Source organism: Henningerozyma blattae, chromosome 3 (genome assembly GCF_000315915.1).
Source record: "Henningerozyma blattae CBS 6284 chromosome 3, complete genome".
Classification (NCBI taxonomy): domain Eukaryota; kingdom Fungi; phylum Ascomycota; class Saccharomycetes; order Saccharomycetales; family Saccharomycetaceae; genus Henningerozyma; species Henningerozyma blattae.
The window spans coordinates 1,268,888-1,284,489 of record NC_020187.1 but is presented as its reverse complement, the minus strand read 5'-3'; the positions used below and the strand labels follow the sequence as shown (position 1 = coordinate 1,284,489).

Here is a 15,602-nt window from a genome sequence, read left to right as displayed (position 1 = left end):
AGCTTTTTCTCAAAAATTCTTGTTGTAAACCAACTTAGGAGTACGATACACTTAAATAGTAACTACCAAAACTTAACTTAACTTAACAATCTTATTAACTTAACACCAGTTAATCATTCGAACTTACGCATATAATTGTTGTTTTTCTTAAACTAAATAACTATATAAAAGAACTATAAAGTTATGTATTAAGTCTGAAAAGCTGGCCTTTAAATACTTTTCAAAGGTCAACGCCAGCTTTTCCATTTTACTTTAATTGGTCTGTTTATAAACTTACTTACAAGGGTAGGAGTGCACAGTTTGAGTAATGTTGGCTAACTAGTAGAGATTATGCATCGAACAGATATTCACAGGTATGCAACTAGCAGTTGCTCAGTGGTATGTATAATTTCTAGTTAGCAACTTGTAGATGAGTATAAAGTCAATCTCGTCTACAACAATTCTCAAGAAATAAAGCTCGCGTGGCGTAATGGCAACGCGTCTGACTTCTAATCAGAAGATTGTGGGTTCGACCCCCACCGTGAGTGCTTTACTTCTCTTTGTTTTTTTGTATGTCACGTAGTGTGCGTGTCACATGTAACAATTTTATGCTTTGCTACTCCCAGTAGTATATCTTTTTGGCTGCTAGTTTAATACCAACTGTTTATTAAACTATACAACTATATACCTGAGCCTATGTAAGTTAAATATTATTATTACGTTCCGATTTGTTCACTATATACTTCCATCATTTGTATTTCGTTCTTTTTGTTTTCTAGTTCTTACTTCTTTGTTCTACTTTAACCCTCTAGTTTATTCTTTTAGCTTTAGATTCTTAAATAGAATTTATGTTCATGATTCACTTACTTGTTAATCTACATGTTCATTCCGTTATCACGTGATTCTGACTTATACACGTGACTAACGTAGCTCACACTACGTGACATCACATATTTGCAATAATTTCCATTATTAATATGTGGCGCAGTGATTTTTGAAGTCACGTGACGACTTTCTATTCTGATGAGATGACATCTACAATAATATATAAACACAAAGATGAAAAGTTTTCACTATGACCGAAATATATAGAGAAAAGAAAGAAACAAAAGGTATCAACAAAGAGTTGTCTGGAAATCTCGAGACTAATGCTATTATATATTACTCATCTAGATACATTACATACCAATCAAAATATATAGTCCTTTAAGTTAAAGACTTCATTGTTGTTATCACTCAGGAATTAGTACAAGTGACTATCGAAGATAGAAGGAGTAATAATTGCTGACAGAGAACAGGCAAAAAAAATATTACAGTAAAAATTATATGTGTCATGTGATCTTAATAATGTCAATGATGTATTTTAACTATAAATTTATATAGGCATGTTTTTGGTATACCTAGGTGTGCTAAATGGTACTAAATAATAATATTAGTTTCCAAATCGTTAACTTACAAACTTGTTGTTTTCTTTCTTTATGTATATGCAAATTTGCCGATCATTTAATTGGCCTGTTCATATACTTTGTTGATCTCATCCTATCTAGTCTTATCTTTATTTTTGAAGAATAATGTGTATTAAGTGTTTCCAAAAATATGTACGTCATATATTAATAACAGAATTAATATTTAATATGTGACATGTGTCAAAGAAAACCTCTATTTATTGCTGTTTTAAAAGTTCATTCTAGGTATTTATAAATAGGATAGAAGTTTTAATTGTATCTGGTATATTAGTTCAGAATTACTGTCAAGGTATTGTAAAATACATTTCTGTTCTAGATATATATCTTTAGCGTTACTCTATTTCTCATATTTATGATATTGAGTTGAGATTACATCTATATCTCAGTAAAATATCGTACTAAGCCAAAAATTCCAGTAGGTGATGGTTATAAAATTATAATTATTTACAAAAAAAAAAAAAATAAAAAAAAAAAAATTTTAGTTCAAAAATCCAAAAAAAAATGAAAATAACCCTCGGAGATGATATTAGAATTAGCAAAAAGTTTTTAAAAGTCATCTTTTCATCAACTTAAGAGAATTGTAAGCAAAATTACCACCAAATAGATTTAGTCGTGACGCAAAAATATACTACATTGCGCAGGGGAAACTGGTAAAAACTATTGATAGTCTATGACCTCGGAAAATTGTCCCAGATAAGAAGAAAATATTGGTTAAATTACTGCAAGTTTAATGATTATGGTTAGTTACTTCTTCTGAAAAATAATACAAAGTTAATTGCTTAATATTTATTATTTTCATGTCTCATAAGCCTCTTTCACCGCATTGTACTATAAATTCAGCTTATAGGTTTTTAACTATCATACCCTTTAATTACCCTTAAAACATTTTAATATCAGGGATATATATCATTTCTAGAAAATATACTACTTGTTTTAGTATTAAAGTAACTCATGTAAATATTTTTCATAATTAGAATATTTGTATTAAAGATTCCTTACACACTTTTTTTCATCATCATCATTGGCGGTAATTTTTGTATTCGTGCATCGTAGAAATAGTTCGTAAAATTAAAGGATTTGCATAAAATACATCCTAAATCGGAAAGCTTTGAAATAGACAAGAACTATTCGATCAAGCTATGTTTTACTATCTATATAACTCACTTATATTAAACAAATTAAGAGTTAATATTTAAAAGTATCAATATGATTTTCCATCTAGATTTAATATTTTAGATTTGTATCATAAAAAATAAAAAGGAAACAGTTTAGAGAAAAACTTTCTATTTGATTTTATTAATATTTCAAGAGACAGATAAGATTTTATTCAAATACTGAAAATTTATATGAAATGTCAAATATATCACCTATTTATCATTATTTAGCTAACACAGGATCAAATCAAAAACAACAACAATTAATATATGATGGCGTTACGATTACTTGGCTATTAGCCACATTAGGTGGTAAAAATAATTCTAACATGAGGAGTTTTAAATACAATACCAATTCTAATGATAATAATTCTACTGGCAGTAATAACCACATTGGAAATCAAATTAGAGTCTCTAAAATGCCTAACAACATTAAAAAAAAAGATATTATAAAAGTCTGTATCCCTAAAATATGTGAGGTTATTGAGAATACAAATAAAGAACTCTCTTTAAAATATGTTTCAAACTTAATGTATGGGGTGACTATCTGCTATGATAAGAAAACCGAATTTTTGCTTGATGATTTGAATAATATGACATCTCAATTGAATAGACTTACAAATAGTGTTCGATTTTTCCATTCAAAAGGCAATCATACGGGTTTAACAAGATCAAAAAATATTATCAGAAGGCTACCAAGACCAAATAATGGTGTTGTTACAGATAGATCAATATTTGAAAATTATACGGAAAATGCGACGTTAAATAATGCTCCTCCACCAAGCTCCAATAATGTAAATGCAAATAATACTGGAATATTTAATGATGATCCAAAATTTAATATCAACTACATCTTTGATATTACCAGTATACTAAGGGAGGATAATGGAAACATTGATGCTTCTTTAATAAAAAGAACAGATCTTCTTAATGAATTGACCAATTCAAATAATGCAGACACTTTATCTACCACCACCGCTACAGCAAATGTAACATCAAGAAGTCTCGAAAATAAGAATGATCGATTACTTGATCTCAAGTATCACTCAAATAACAGCATACACGGCAGTCTTTCTTTAAATAATCCTTTGATGGTTGATGATATACCTTTTGATATTGATTTTGATTTAGATGTAAATGAATTTGGTAGTCAGCATGGAACTTCCAAATCAGATACTAATAGTAAAACTTCTGATAGTTCTTTTGTCGCAGATTATGGCGGGAATTTTGATATCAATGTCAATATAGAAGAGTCAGAAAAAATTGCAGATCTCTCTAATATGAATTTAGAACTTGAGGAAAATGAATCAGAAAATACAAAAATTCCTAATGATATTAGTTTAGTGACTGGCGAAAGTGAGTTAAATAGGGAGCGTAATAATCGTGTAAAAAGAAATTCGAAAAGAAATTTGAATGTAATGCACATAAAATATATCACGTTTGATGAAAAAACTAATTATTCGACTGATAGATTAAGAAGCAATTTTGAAAGTTATAATTCGATAATGATTGAAAAAAATATGCTAAGAGACCGTATCAACTGTCAAACCAACCATATGCATAACAAATTAGTTAAACTAATTGAAAATATATCATTTGAATCAAGCGTAATGCAAGAATGTTATACATCATTGTTTAATAAATCACTCCAAAGGCAAGTACTCCCAAAATTAAATATATCATTTAAGAGAAAAAAAGAATTTCTTGACCAAGAAACTGAATCAATTGAAAGAGGCCGTAAAAGGTTAAGGCCGTTTGGCTTGAGTTCTAGATCTAGTAGTCTTTCCAGTCAAGAAAAAGGTAGAAGATTAGATCTAAGTAAGAGAAACATTTCCTTTGAAAATGACGATTTAGTTGAATATGATGCTGACGGTGGCTTAAATGATGAAAACAACTCGAGAAATGAATTATTAAATTTAGAGCAAATCGATGAGGAGCTCGAAAGTAATTATAATAGAGATTCAATCAGAAACAACAGCGGCTCATGGAATTCTAGTAGAAATGCTGAGAGGGATCTGATGAGAATTGATTTGAATATACCTCCTTCGAGTTTTGGAAGACAGCATAGTCGAGCTGAATCAGCAAATTTAGGGAGTGAGATGGATGTAATTGAAGAGCTTCAAGCCAAAACAGAACAAAGAGGTGAAAAATACATCATAGAAAATAAGCTATTAGATGAGGTAGAAGAAGAACACTCTACTCATGAAATAACCAATGAAACCCCATGTGTGGAAGGGAAGGAATCTGTTGAGAGTCAAGAAAAAGTCGACGTAGGATCAACAATTCTAGACCAGCAATCAAGAAAATTTTATGAATACATAAACAGTCGGGCAGAAATAATGGGCAGAAATACCTTTTCCAATCCTCCTTTTGAGCGTAAATTACTGTTTGAAGATATAATACCTAGCACTCTTTCAGAGGAAGATGCTGAAGAGAAAGTAATTTCAGTTAGCCATAAAATCGCTGCAAATGCATTTTTGTCGCTTCTAAATCTGGTCTCTAGAGGGTTAGTTGATTTGCAAGAATACGAAAACAGTGAGATCAAATCGGAAACTAACTTCAATGCTTTAAACGGTGACGATATTATCGTGTTTATATAAACAATAACATTTACTGCTCACATTTCCTCCGTTAGCTGTAGTATTGCCAAATTTTAAATCATTTATAATCGCAATAGATTATTAAAATCCCTTTCCATCAATTACAGTTTTGTTTCTGTCAAATAAAAGTCCAATAGTAGTGTATCAAATTAACTGAAGTCAAGAATGTTTCTGTAGAAAGTAATAATTCGATTGATGCTAAATTTGTGATGAAATGCCTACAAAATGGGCGTCATATAATATTTTCTATGCCCAATGCGAGAAACACGAAATCCAAATGTCCCATCATTCTGTGGCATATTTTTTTTTTTCGAACATTATCCCAACCTTTTTCGAATCTCACTCTATTTTTGCCTTTAATTTGTTTTTTTTTGCATGTTTCCTTATTTAGACCGCGTTCAATATTGTTCCTATAAATGACGTATTCTGGATTTTCTTTTACTGCTTTCCACTTGACAACAGATTTCGTAGGATCCATTGAATAATTCAATTGCTATATTTGGCACAAATATTTGTCGAGTTCTATTTTGCTCACTTGCCTCCATATTAGAAAAAGAGAGCTCGCTAATATTGAAAAGCTCTCACTATTTATTCCGTACAAATGTTAAGCTACTTTGCTTCAGACACCCATCATTATTACCCAAAATACATGCTCTGGGGTATTTCTTTTGAATATAGCGTATGCTTTATCTCTTCAATCTCAAGTTATATAACTTCATTCAAATAGCATCCTTTCTTCTAATTTTGTTATTAAAAACTTCTTCCGTATTTTTGCTTCTGTTTTTATTTTTGTTTGGTATCATTTTTTTCCATAATATTCAAAGCATTTATACGTTCCGCCTTTTATCAATATTCATTTTATTTCTTTAGCATTTTCAAAATAATCATAATGAACCTAACCCCCAATATACAACTTACCCAAGATTGCGCTCCAGCCAAGGATGATGATGAAGAGTATTTCAGTTGCATCAGCAACTTGGATGCGACAGGCCAATCATCCTTTCAAAGCAAGCAAGTTTTAAATAATCAATTAAACCCATCAAAATATTATAATAATCTAAGTTTCCACCATTCTACTGTGAGTAGTTCAAGTAATTCAGCCACAACGCAATTCCATAATATTAGTTTTAAAAAGAAACAATTAAAATTTAAAGTATTTCAGAAATGCTATCCCAGGACACCAGTTCCTCAAAATGAAGGTTGCTGTCAAGATTACACCTCATTATGTCTCGAAGACTCCAATAATGAGGAGTATGACGATGATGAAGATGAAGATGAAGATGAAGATGAAGATGAAGATGAAGATGAAGATGAGGATGAAGATGAAGATGAAGATGAAGACGAATATGAGTACGAAGATGAGGATGAGGATGAAGATGAAGATGATGAGGGGAAAGGGTCAACTGGAACATATTATAGAAAACAAAAATATTAATGGATTTGATTTTTCTCAAACTACCACTTCACCAAAGATTTTCATTCAAAAGCCCCCTATGAGCCCCAGCAGCGATGATAATAATTTGAATGAAATCATATCTTCAAGGGTTGTAAATTTCCATTTAAACCCAGGTCCAATTTTAGAATTAAAACAGAAAAGATATTTAAAGTGCCATGGCGGTTAAAGCAAGAATCTCATTGTATAAATGAATAAAGTCGAATATAGAAATACCTCTATAACTGTTCAGGTCAAGAATATTTTACGATTATATTGCCAGCATAGCGATTGTCCTGACATCAGAACAAGGTCGAATGCTTATATCACTGTATCTGCATGTGGGTTGTGCAAATTCAGAAATTTGAGGACATGCTCTATTAGCATCCAAGGAAGCTGGCATACCGAACTTTGCCACTATGCGTAACGTATCTAATTTGTAACCAAGGGTCACATCTTCAACGGTAACGCAAGGATAAATCATATGGAAAAATTAGCTCTGTTTGAGCTCGTTTCCTCAGTTATTCCAAGATTTATAGATAGCCATTAACACAATCCAATGGCTGAGTTTGTCACGTAGATAACAGTTAATGATTTATAACATCAAAACGTCTATGTATTCACGTATGCTGTATTTTATACTATATAGACTAAAATATTTGCCACGAAAGTTAACATTACTATCTGTTTTAGGTATATATATGCAAGACTTTCAAAGTAATATACAGGTGTCATCTTAAAAATCAGTATAACCTTTGTAAGGCAAAGAAATTGAAGGAAAAAGATCGTAACAACAATTTAAAAAAGCATTATTAATTATTAGACCATCAATTACTACTAAGCGTCATTATTTTCCATGTAGGCAGAAGTTTACAAAACATGCTCTGTACCAAAAGTTAGTGCAACTAGTCCCTTAAAGATATGTCATTTCGCTTAAAATACAATATCCTTCTAGCAGATACTACTGGTTCTATGATCCAAGACAGCTTGCCTTGTGGTCTCATTTAAAAGATAGACAATCTTAAATAACCTTTACCTTAACTATTAAATGCCTGTTGAAACAAATTGGATTGCCATTTTCAGAAATAACTATGCAGGATAAAATAGCCTTTTCCTGTTTGTTTGCTTAATTAACTTGATTTCCAGTTTAGGAACTTATGCGTTCCTAAATTTAAATCCAGAACCCTGATAGGGTTAATAATATAATAACCCAGATTAACCCTGGTATACGTTTTCGGAGTTTATTATGTCCGAGGGTATAATAATAGGCGATAAAGAAGAGGTTTACGGTATGGAATGTTTCATGACGACAAATAGACAGGCAAAGATCATTAGACATCTTATATCTATAACAATTGAACGCGTGTAATAGTGTTTACTTTAAAATATCTTTGCTGTAACAAGAAAGCGGACAGATATCCGTGATTAATTATTTTTAGTAACTGAAAAGAAATCTGGGGTACCTCGACCTGATTAAAGCCAAATCTTCAAAACCTGTAAAAGAAGATATAACGATATTGAACTAAGATAATAACTTTTCATTCACTATTTAGATCCTTTTAGATCTTCAACAAAGTAAAATAAAAAATAGGATAAAATAGAATAGTATTCAATTTCCCAGTATCAAATGGAGCCAGATCACGATTTAGGATCCAATACAAAACCATACTCAAATACACCTCCTGACGATACAATTCGGTTCTGTAATTGTGATCAAAAACAAAGCATGGGATCTCTAAAAAACAATTCTACTTCAATATTCAGAGGGGCCTCTTCTGATACTTTAAATCAATCAACGATTTCTAATATGTTCATTAGAAGTGATAGCAATGCCTTTCATCACAATAACGGAAATAACACAAATTCTGCTATGCATATGGTAGACCATCATTCAATCATAGGGAACTCTATTCAATTAGGCCCTCCAACTTGGATTGAATTAATTAGATACTATTTGCCCTGCTTGTATTGGCTACCAAATTATACAAGAACCATCCTTGTTGGAGATTTAATGGCAGGAATAACAATTGCCTCATTTCAAATACCATTAGCATTATCATATGCTACATCTATAGCTCATGTTGATCCATTATCAGGTCTATATGCCTTAGCTGTTTCACCATTTTTTTATGCTATTTTTGGATCCACACCTCAAATGATTGTAGGCCCAGAGGGTGCTATTTCATTAGTCATTGGTCAATGTGTCCAATCATGCAAAAAACACAATCCAGATTTAGACCCTATTTTAATCGTAATAGCCGTCACTTTAATATCGGGTACGATTTTATTAATTTCTGGTATTTTCCGTTTGGGATATTTGGGGAATATATTAAATAAAGCATTACTACATGGATTTATTGGTTCTGTTGGTTTCGTAATGATTATTGATTCATTGATTAATGAATTAAAATTGGGGGATATTTTAGCCGATACCCCAGAGCATTATAATACACCATTCCTTAAAATCGTATTTCTTTGGAAATATGCTTTCCAAAACTTTCATGTGCCAACGACATTAATCAGCTTTATTAGTATAATTATATTATTAATAGTTAGAGCTTTCAAAAAAGTATTAATGCACAGGCATAGATGGCTGATTTTTATTCCGGAAATATTAATCGTTCTAACAACAGTCTTAATCTTATCGTATAAATTAGATTTTGCTGATACTTATGATATAGATATCTTAGGTGATTTTAAATCAAATGAAAATTCTATTTTCCATAATCCACTGTCCAACAAGAATAGAGGTTTAATCCATGTTGTTTTCAATATTGGCATTATAACAGCAATTTTTGGTTTCTTCGAATCAACTACTGCTTCAAAGGCATTAGGTGCTTCTTCTGAAAGATCTGTATCTTCAAATAGAGAACTAGTAGCACTAGGATTATCGAATATAGTTATTTCCACGTTAGGTGCTTTACCTTCATTTGGTGGATATGGTAGATCTAAAATAAATGCTCTATCGGGTGGTAAAACTTTATTATCAGGGGTATTCATGGGGCTTACTACTATTTTAGCTATATTATTTTTAATGCCTGTCATTCATTATATTCCTGTTTGTATTCTTTCAGTTATTACTACAGTAATAGGTTTTACGTTATTAGAAGAAATCCCAAAGGAAGTTTCTTTTCATTGGAGATGTCGTGGCTATAATGAATTATTTTTAATTGTATTAACCTTTATGACTTCTATATTTTATTCAGTGGAGACAAGTATGTATATTGGTTGTGTTTATTCCATTTTGAATATTATTAAACATTCTGCCAAATCAAGAATTCAAATTTACACTGATGCCCCACTAATTACTAGTATCAGTAACCCTCCTTCAATTGACAATTCCAATATTAATAGTAATAATAACATAAAGAGCACTCGGTCCAGCGACTATCGTCCGGAGTCCAGAAGAAATTCTGCAGATGAATGCTTCCGTTGTTCATTAACTAATGAACAGACTTTAATTGTTAAAATACCTGAACCATTAACGTTTACAAATTGTGAAGATTTAAAAGAAAAGTTAAATAGATTTGAAAGATTAGGAACACATACTGCTCATCCCGGTAAAATTTTGAAAGATACCCTTTTTCAACCGAAATATATTATATTTGATCTTCAAGGAATGACATTGATGGATTCGTCTGCAACTGAAATTTTAAAAGAAATAGTATTGTCTTATAGACGATCAGGAAGCCACATTTTTTTTGTAAATGTTTCATTTAGAGAAAATATCAGAAATCGTATACAAGCTTCTGGCATAATTGACTTAATTGAATTACCTCCAGTTCCACCAATAGATCCAAACAATGAAAGTTCATCCTATGCTGATCTTGATGATTTAAATTATTTCTCATCTATTGATGATGCCCTTATAGAAATTAGAAAACTAAAGCAGACTGATTCCATGAGTATTCAAGAAAGTTACATCTCTGCAACGCTACTGAATTCCAACCTGGTATGAAATTCATGTTTTAATGTTTTTTTTAGTATTTTTATTCCCATCTATTTTCTTTTATGTTCTGGTTGTGGTTATCACATAAACTTTATACACGAAATATTTATTTACCTCATTTTTTATGTTTTTATTTATACTACTTTTTCTTCATATTTTTTAATATAGATCTAAATTATTCAACTTGACCACATTGTTTTGTGTTTAAGGATTCATAATAGTGAAAAAATATAAAATTGGGTATTCATTATAATCAACTAAATAGGATATTATCCAGCATTATATATATCGTACATATCATAACTTTAAACAATGACGTGGAAGTCGGAACGGCTTTTCTTTAAACCTTCAGAAACGATTTTTTCAATTTCGTCAGGATCTGAAGTTAAACTATTCATATTTTCACAACCATCTTTAGTAACTACTATATCATCTTCGATTCTAACACCTCCAACATACATGTATTTCTTTAAAACGTCTTCATCAACAACTTCCTTTCTTTCTGGATACTTTTCCAAAAATTCCTTTAATAAGAATTCATTAAAGTAGCAACCTGGTTCATTTGTAACAACCATGTTTTCTTGTAATTTTCTACGGATTCTTAAGTATTTGAAATACGGATTTGGATCTTCGTAATTTGCATATCCTGCAACATCGTGAACATCTAAACCAAGCATATGACCTAAACCATGAGGATAGAAAGCACAAGAAACCTGTCTGTCAAAAATTTCTTCTTCGGTGAAGGTATTTTTAAAGATACCTAAAGCTCTGAAATGTTTAATTAAGATCTTATGAGTTAAAATATGAATGTCATCCCAACTTGCACCTGGTTTAATCATGCACATGGCTTGAGTTTGCATATCCAAAACAGTTTCATAAATAGCACGATGTTCTTTAGTAAATTTACCATTGATTGGGAAACATCTGGTAACATCTGAGTTATAATTTCTCCATTCAGCACCAGCATCAATCAAAACTGATTCTTTACCCTCTAAATCTTGGTCATTATCATTATAATGTAAAGTACCACAAGCTGGGCCTGAACAACAAATTGGGTTATAACCTAATGAACGACCACCTTGACGAGTAGCATGGTAGCAAAATTCAGCTTCAATTTGCATTTCATTTAATTCAATTGGTAAAGCAGACATAACAGCCAAATGAGAATTGTCTGAAATATGAGCAGCTTTTTTCATTAGGGCAATTTCATAAGCATCCTTGGTCACTCTTGATTCATCCATAGCGTAGAAGAAATCCTTATCAGATGGAATCAACTGTTTGGACAAACTTGAAATATGGACATTATCCAAGTCAGTGGTGTAGATAGAATAACCACTTAATTTAGAGATTGAGTCTTCAATCTTATCAGCATAAATTATTTCATCAAAATCGTAAGCTTCTTTTGCCTCTTCAATACTCTGTGGTAATCCACTCCACATTACGTCATCCCAATCAATATTTGGTAAGAATAAAGTGGATTTTTCAGTCTTGAAGTCGAATAACAAGGATGCAGCAGGGATATCAACACCTGAAAAATAAAAGAAGTATCTGTTTTGTCTAAATGGCTTAGTAGTATCACAGTATTTTCTAGGTTCAATCTCTTCACCAGCAATGAATATAGCAGTAGTCGATTCAGAAATATCTTTATTTTTATTTAAAAGAATCTTCTTAGTTTTTAATAAATGAGCTTTGGCAGGATATTTCTTGCCTCTGATACTAGTAGGCATATCATTGACATCAGCTAAGGGTAACATTTCTACTATCTCGTCTTTATATTCGTGCTTTTCCTTCTGTATTATTTCACTTCCTTTTGGATGAGTACGACTTCTTGAGATGCGTTTTTCTTGTCTTTTAAAAGCAAAGAAAAGAACAAATGAAAAAGTAACAGAAAGGCAAGTAATAAAAAACAGCATCGGACCTAAGTTAGTTTAGTTTAAATAGTTTAACGAACTTCCTTTGCTGTCAATGTTTAACCTAATTTTTCAACTTTATATCCTCCAAACTTTTGGATCTTTGTCGCGTGTTATGAAGCCGACACCGCCAAAGAGAATTTACTTCGGAGAAATGACCCTTTTTGGTTGAAAATTAATAGCTCATCGATTGTGGAAAATTTAGAAACGTGTGTAGCAAGAATTTGCATTCAGCAATTACCAGATGAGAGGAATTTCAGTAGCTTAGTATCAAAATAACCTTAAAATTATATATTTCCATATAAATATTTGCTAGGCACTATACAACTAACATTAGTCTATAAATATAATAGAATTTTATTAATTATAATGCAACATCTAATTTCATTAGCATTGAATAAGTTTCCCTTGGCATTTTATATTGAAGAATACCGGCATAGACCATTATTCTTTTAGCCAAACCAATGTAAGAGAATAGCATTTCTTGTTGTTCAGCAGTTTTTTGATGTGATTGCTTTAAATCAACTACAACTTGAAGTATACAACGCATAGATAAAATTAATAGGTTTGGAATATTCTTCGATATATTTCGTTCTAGACAGTTATACTCAGTTGCCTTCTCTCTTGCAGATATTATAGGATCAAATGGTAAAAGGTCTACCTCTTTAATAACAGAAAGACATTTAATCCAATTATTTGTAATATAATAACCTCTGGCCTCACTTATTTTTAACAACTTAGAACATTCATCCATTTTATTTGGAGAGATTTTGGATAATATAGCTGGGTTGCTGGAATAAAGCTGGATTAATCTCTGTGCTATTAAAATAGGGTTTGTTTCAGAATTATCTTCTTTACTAATCAATTGTTGTTCGATACTTGTTGAATATAGTAAGTCAGCTAAGAGCGTAGAAGCAATGCTAATAGTTGTATTATAATCTTCCATAATTTGATATAATAGTAAGCAATCAGATATTCTTTCATCTAATTCGGCAATTTGAACTGCTTCTTTAATTACTTCTGACAAGAATGTTTGAGATTCATTTAAAAACAATAGTGGTTTTCGTTCTTCAATTACACCTTGAATGTGTGAACCATCTCTACCAATCTTACCTAATAATGCAGTAAAATCTTTCGATTCTAATATTAGCTCTCTTAAAGCCGAGTGGCAAATATCTTTTTGAGTTGTGTCAGTATTAATAGAAAGTAACGCAATATATTCTGCGGCTATACGAGTATCTGAATGTATGAAAGAATTGACATAATTGCCTAACAAATTGCTGAAGCTTATTGGGAATTCAATGCCATTATAAGAATTCGTCTTAGGCGAAATTGATGAATTAGAATTTTTAATAAACTTATACCAATAGAGAGCTACTGTCATATGAAATGCATTGATTGGGCAAATGGAATAAGCATATTGGATTGCATTATCAAATAATCCACTTAACAATAAAATTGAGAGATAGTTATCGGAATATCTATCAGGTCCATGCGAGAGGATTAAATTTTGGAAATCTTCTAAGGTATATCTTTCATATACAGATTCGTTAGATAGAGTCTTATCTGTAATTAATCTTAAATGTAACCATAGCCAATCTTCAATACTTGATGCGACAGTAGGGATAGTTTTCTTTGGTAAGTAACATCTGCCTACGATGTTGTAAACAGCTAATCGGAAGGGATCACCATCCATTGAACTTTTAATATGTTGGTTATACTCCGTAGACAACCTGGTGGCAAATTCAACTGGTAATAATCCATCATCCGATGCTGCATAAGCTTTAAAATAAGTTAAAAACGATTGTTCCACTTTCTTGAAATTATTTTTGTTTTGTACCGCCATATCTAATGCTTCTTGTGTTAGACCAGATCTCAGAAGATAAAATATAACTGCCCATATTGGAGTATTATCTATTAATACAAGGTTGGCAAATTTCCAGTTCCCAGTAGTATCTTTTAGTCTATGGTTTATAAAAAATTTAACCTTTTCAACTTTTGAATCATCCTTGGTATTCTTGGTTAGCTCTTCAACGTAAGTCCAAAACTGTAATTCGAGGTATTTTCTAGAGGATTTTTCAATTGAAGTAGTGTTTTTACTGTATTCCAGAACTTTCCAAGACTCTTTAAATTGCTTTACGAGTAATTCAGGTCCGATTGACAGCATATTAAAATAATTTTCTAAAAGTGAATAATCTTTCCCAGATTGTCTAGCACAATTAAATTCATAAATTATATTTGCATATTTTTCAAAGAGCTCTCTTGAAGTAAATTTTTCATTAACATTAATTTTGGTAATGCCAGTCCCACTTTTCAATAATTTCAACTTTAGCCTTTTAGTTCTACTAGCAGAAGAAGTATCTGAGCCTATATATCTATGAGCTTGCTCCTTTGATTGAATTAATTCAAAGTTATCTAACACATCTTGTTCATGTTGTGTCCAATCTAAATTTAAATTGGCATTCAAAGAATTATCAAATTCTTTGGTTGCAATTGATAAGATCTGTTCAATAGATGACAAGATACTTTCACTTTGATTTGGATGAGAATAACTTTCATCTAGAACTCTTCTGCTACCATTTAAATTTTCATCTAAGGTTTGTTTTGATCTTAAATCTTTAAAAGAAGAATCAACATCACCAATAATTAAACCACTGCCAGCCAACAAATAATGTGCGTTTTTCAAGTCTGCAGATTGTGCGGAGTCTGGTCTCAAGGTATGTGCTCTTTTCCTGATTTCATTTAAACTCAATTCTATATGGCCTAAATCTGAGGAAGATGATGGTAAATTGTGAGATTTTTCAATTAAATCTTTAATAGTTTTGCCAGAGTCCCTGGAATCACCAGGCCTTACTGATGCCATTTGTTTTCGTAATTGGTCCATATTGGTGGTGAAATTTAGAGCTAATTTGAGTTGATCTCTCGTGATTTTTTTATCTGAAAATGACCATCGCAAGTATTTTAAGCAGAATGTATTATTTTTTTCAAATTAATTTTACTTGAAAAGTACGTTAGGAAATTTAGTACTCGCGAAAAAAGTGGATTTAGAAATCAAAAGGTGCAAAAATACAATAGAAGGCTTTTGATTGAAATCCATTTTAGTTCATTAATT

At 31.2% G+C, this 15,602-nt stretch overlaps 5 protein-coding genes and 1 non-coding gene across 6 annotated transcripts; 4 read left to right on the top strand and 2 right to left on the bottom strand.

The window, feature by feature from the left end:
* Positions 1-455: 455 nt before the first annotated feature.
* On the top strand, positions 456-527 carry TBLA0Ctrna7R. Its single transcript has one exon. It is a non-coding gene; the product is annotated as a tRNA-Arg (tRNA).
* Positions 528-2,796: 2,269 nt separating this feature from the next.
* Positions 2,797-5,199, top strand: REC8 (Rec8p; the record flags this gene model as incomplete). The annotated part of the gene is made up of 1 exon (XM_004179796.1): positions 2,797-5,199. The coding sequence occupies one exon, from the start codon at positions 2,797-2,799 to the stop codon at positions 5,197-5,199; it is 2,403 nt and encodes an 800-aa protein (XP_004179844.1).
* An 889-nt stretch (positions 5,200-6,088) lies between these two features.
* On the top strand, positions 6,089-6,634 carry TBLA0C05280 (uncharacterized protein; the record flags this gene model as incomplete). Its single annotated transcript, XM_004179795.1, has 1 exon — positions 6,089-6,634. One exon carries the CDS (start codon positions 6,089-6,091, stop codon positions 6,632-6,634), a length of 546 nt encoding a protein of 181 aa, XP_004179843.1.
* A 1,624-nt stretch (positions 6,635-8,258) lies between these two features.
* On the top strand, positions 8,259-10,589 carry TBLA0C05270 (uncharacterized protein; the record flags this gene model as incomplete). The annotated part of the gene is made up of 1 exon (XM_004179794.1): positions 8,259-10,589. The coding sequence occupies one exon, from the start codon at positions 8,259-8,261 to the stop codon at positions 10,587-10,589; it is 2,331 nt and encodes a 776-aa protein (XP_004179842.1).
* Positions 10,590-10,885: 296 nt separating this feature from the next.
* TBLA0C05260 (aminopeptidase P family protein) lies at positions 10,886-12,493 on the bottom strand (the record flags this gene model as incomplete). Its single annotated transcript, XM_004179793.1, has 1 exon — positions 10,886-12,493. The coding sequence occupies one exon, from the start codon at positions 12,491-12,493 to the stop codon at positions 10,886-10,888; it is 1,608 nt and encodes a 535-aa protein (XP_004179841.1).
* A 361-nt stretch (positions 12,494-12,854) lies between these two features.
* TBLA0C05250 (uncharacterized protein) lies at positions 12,855-15,374 on the bottom strand (the record flags this gene model as incomplete). Its single annotated transcript, XM_004179792.1, has 1 exon — positions 12,855-15,374. The coding sequence occupies one exon, from the start codon at positions 15,372-15,374 to the stop codon at positions 12,855-12,857; it is 2,520 nt and encodes an 839-aa protein (XP_004179840.1).
* Positions 15,375-15,602: the final 228 nt, after the last annotated feature.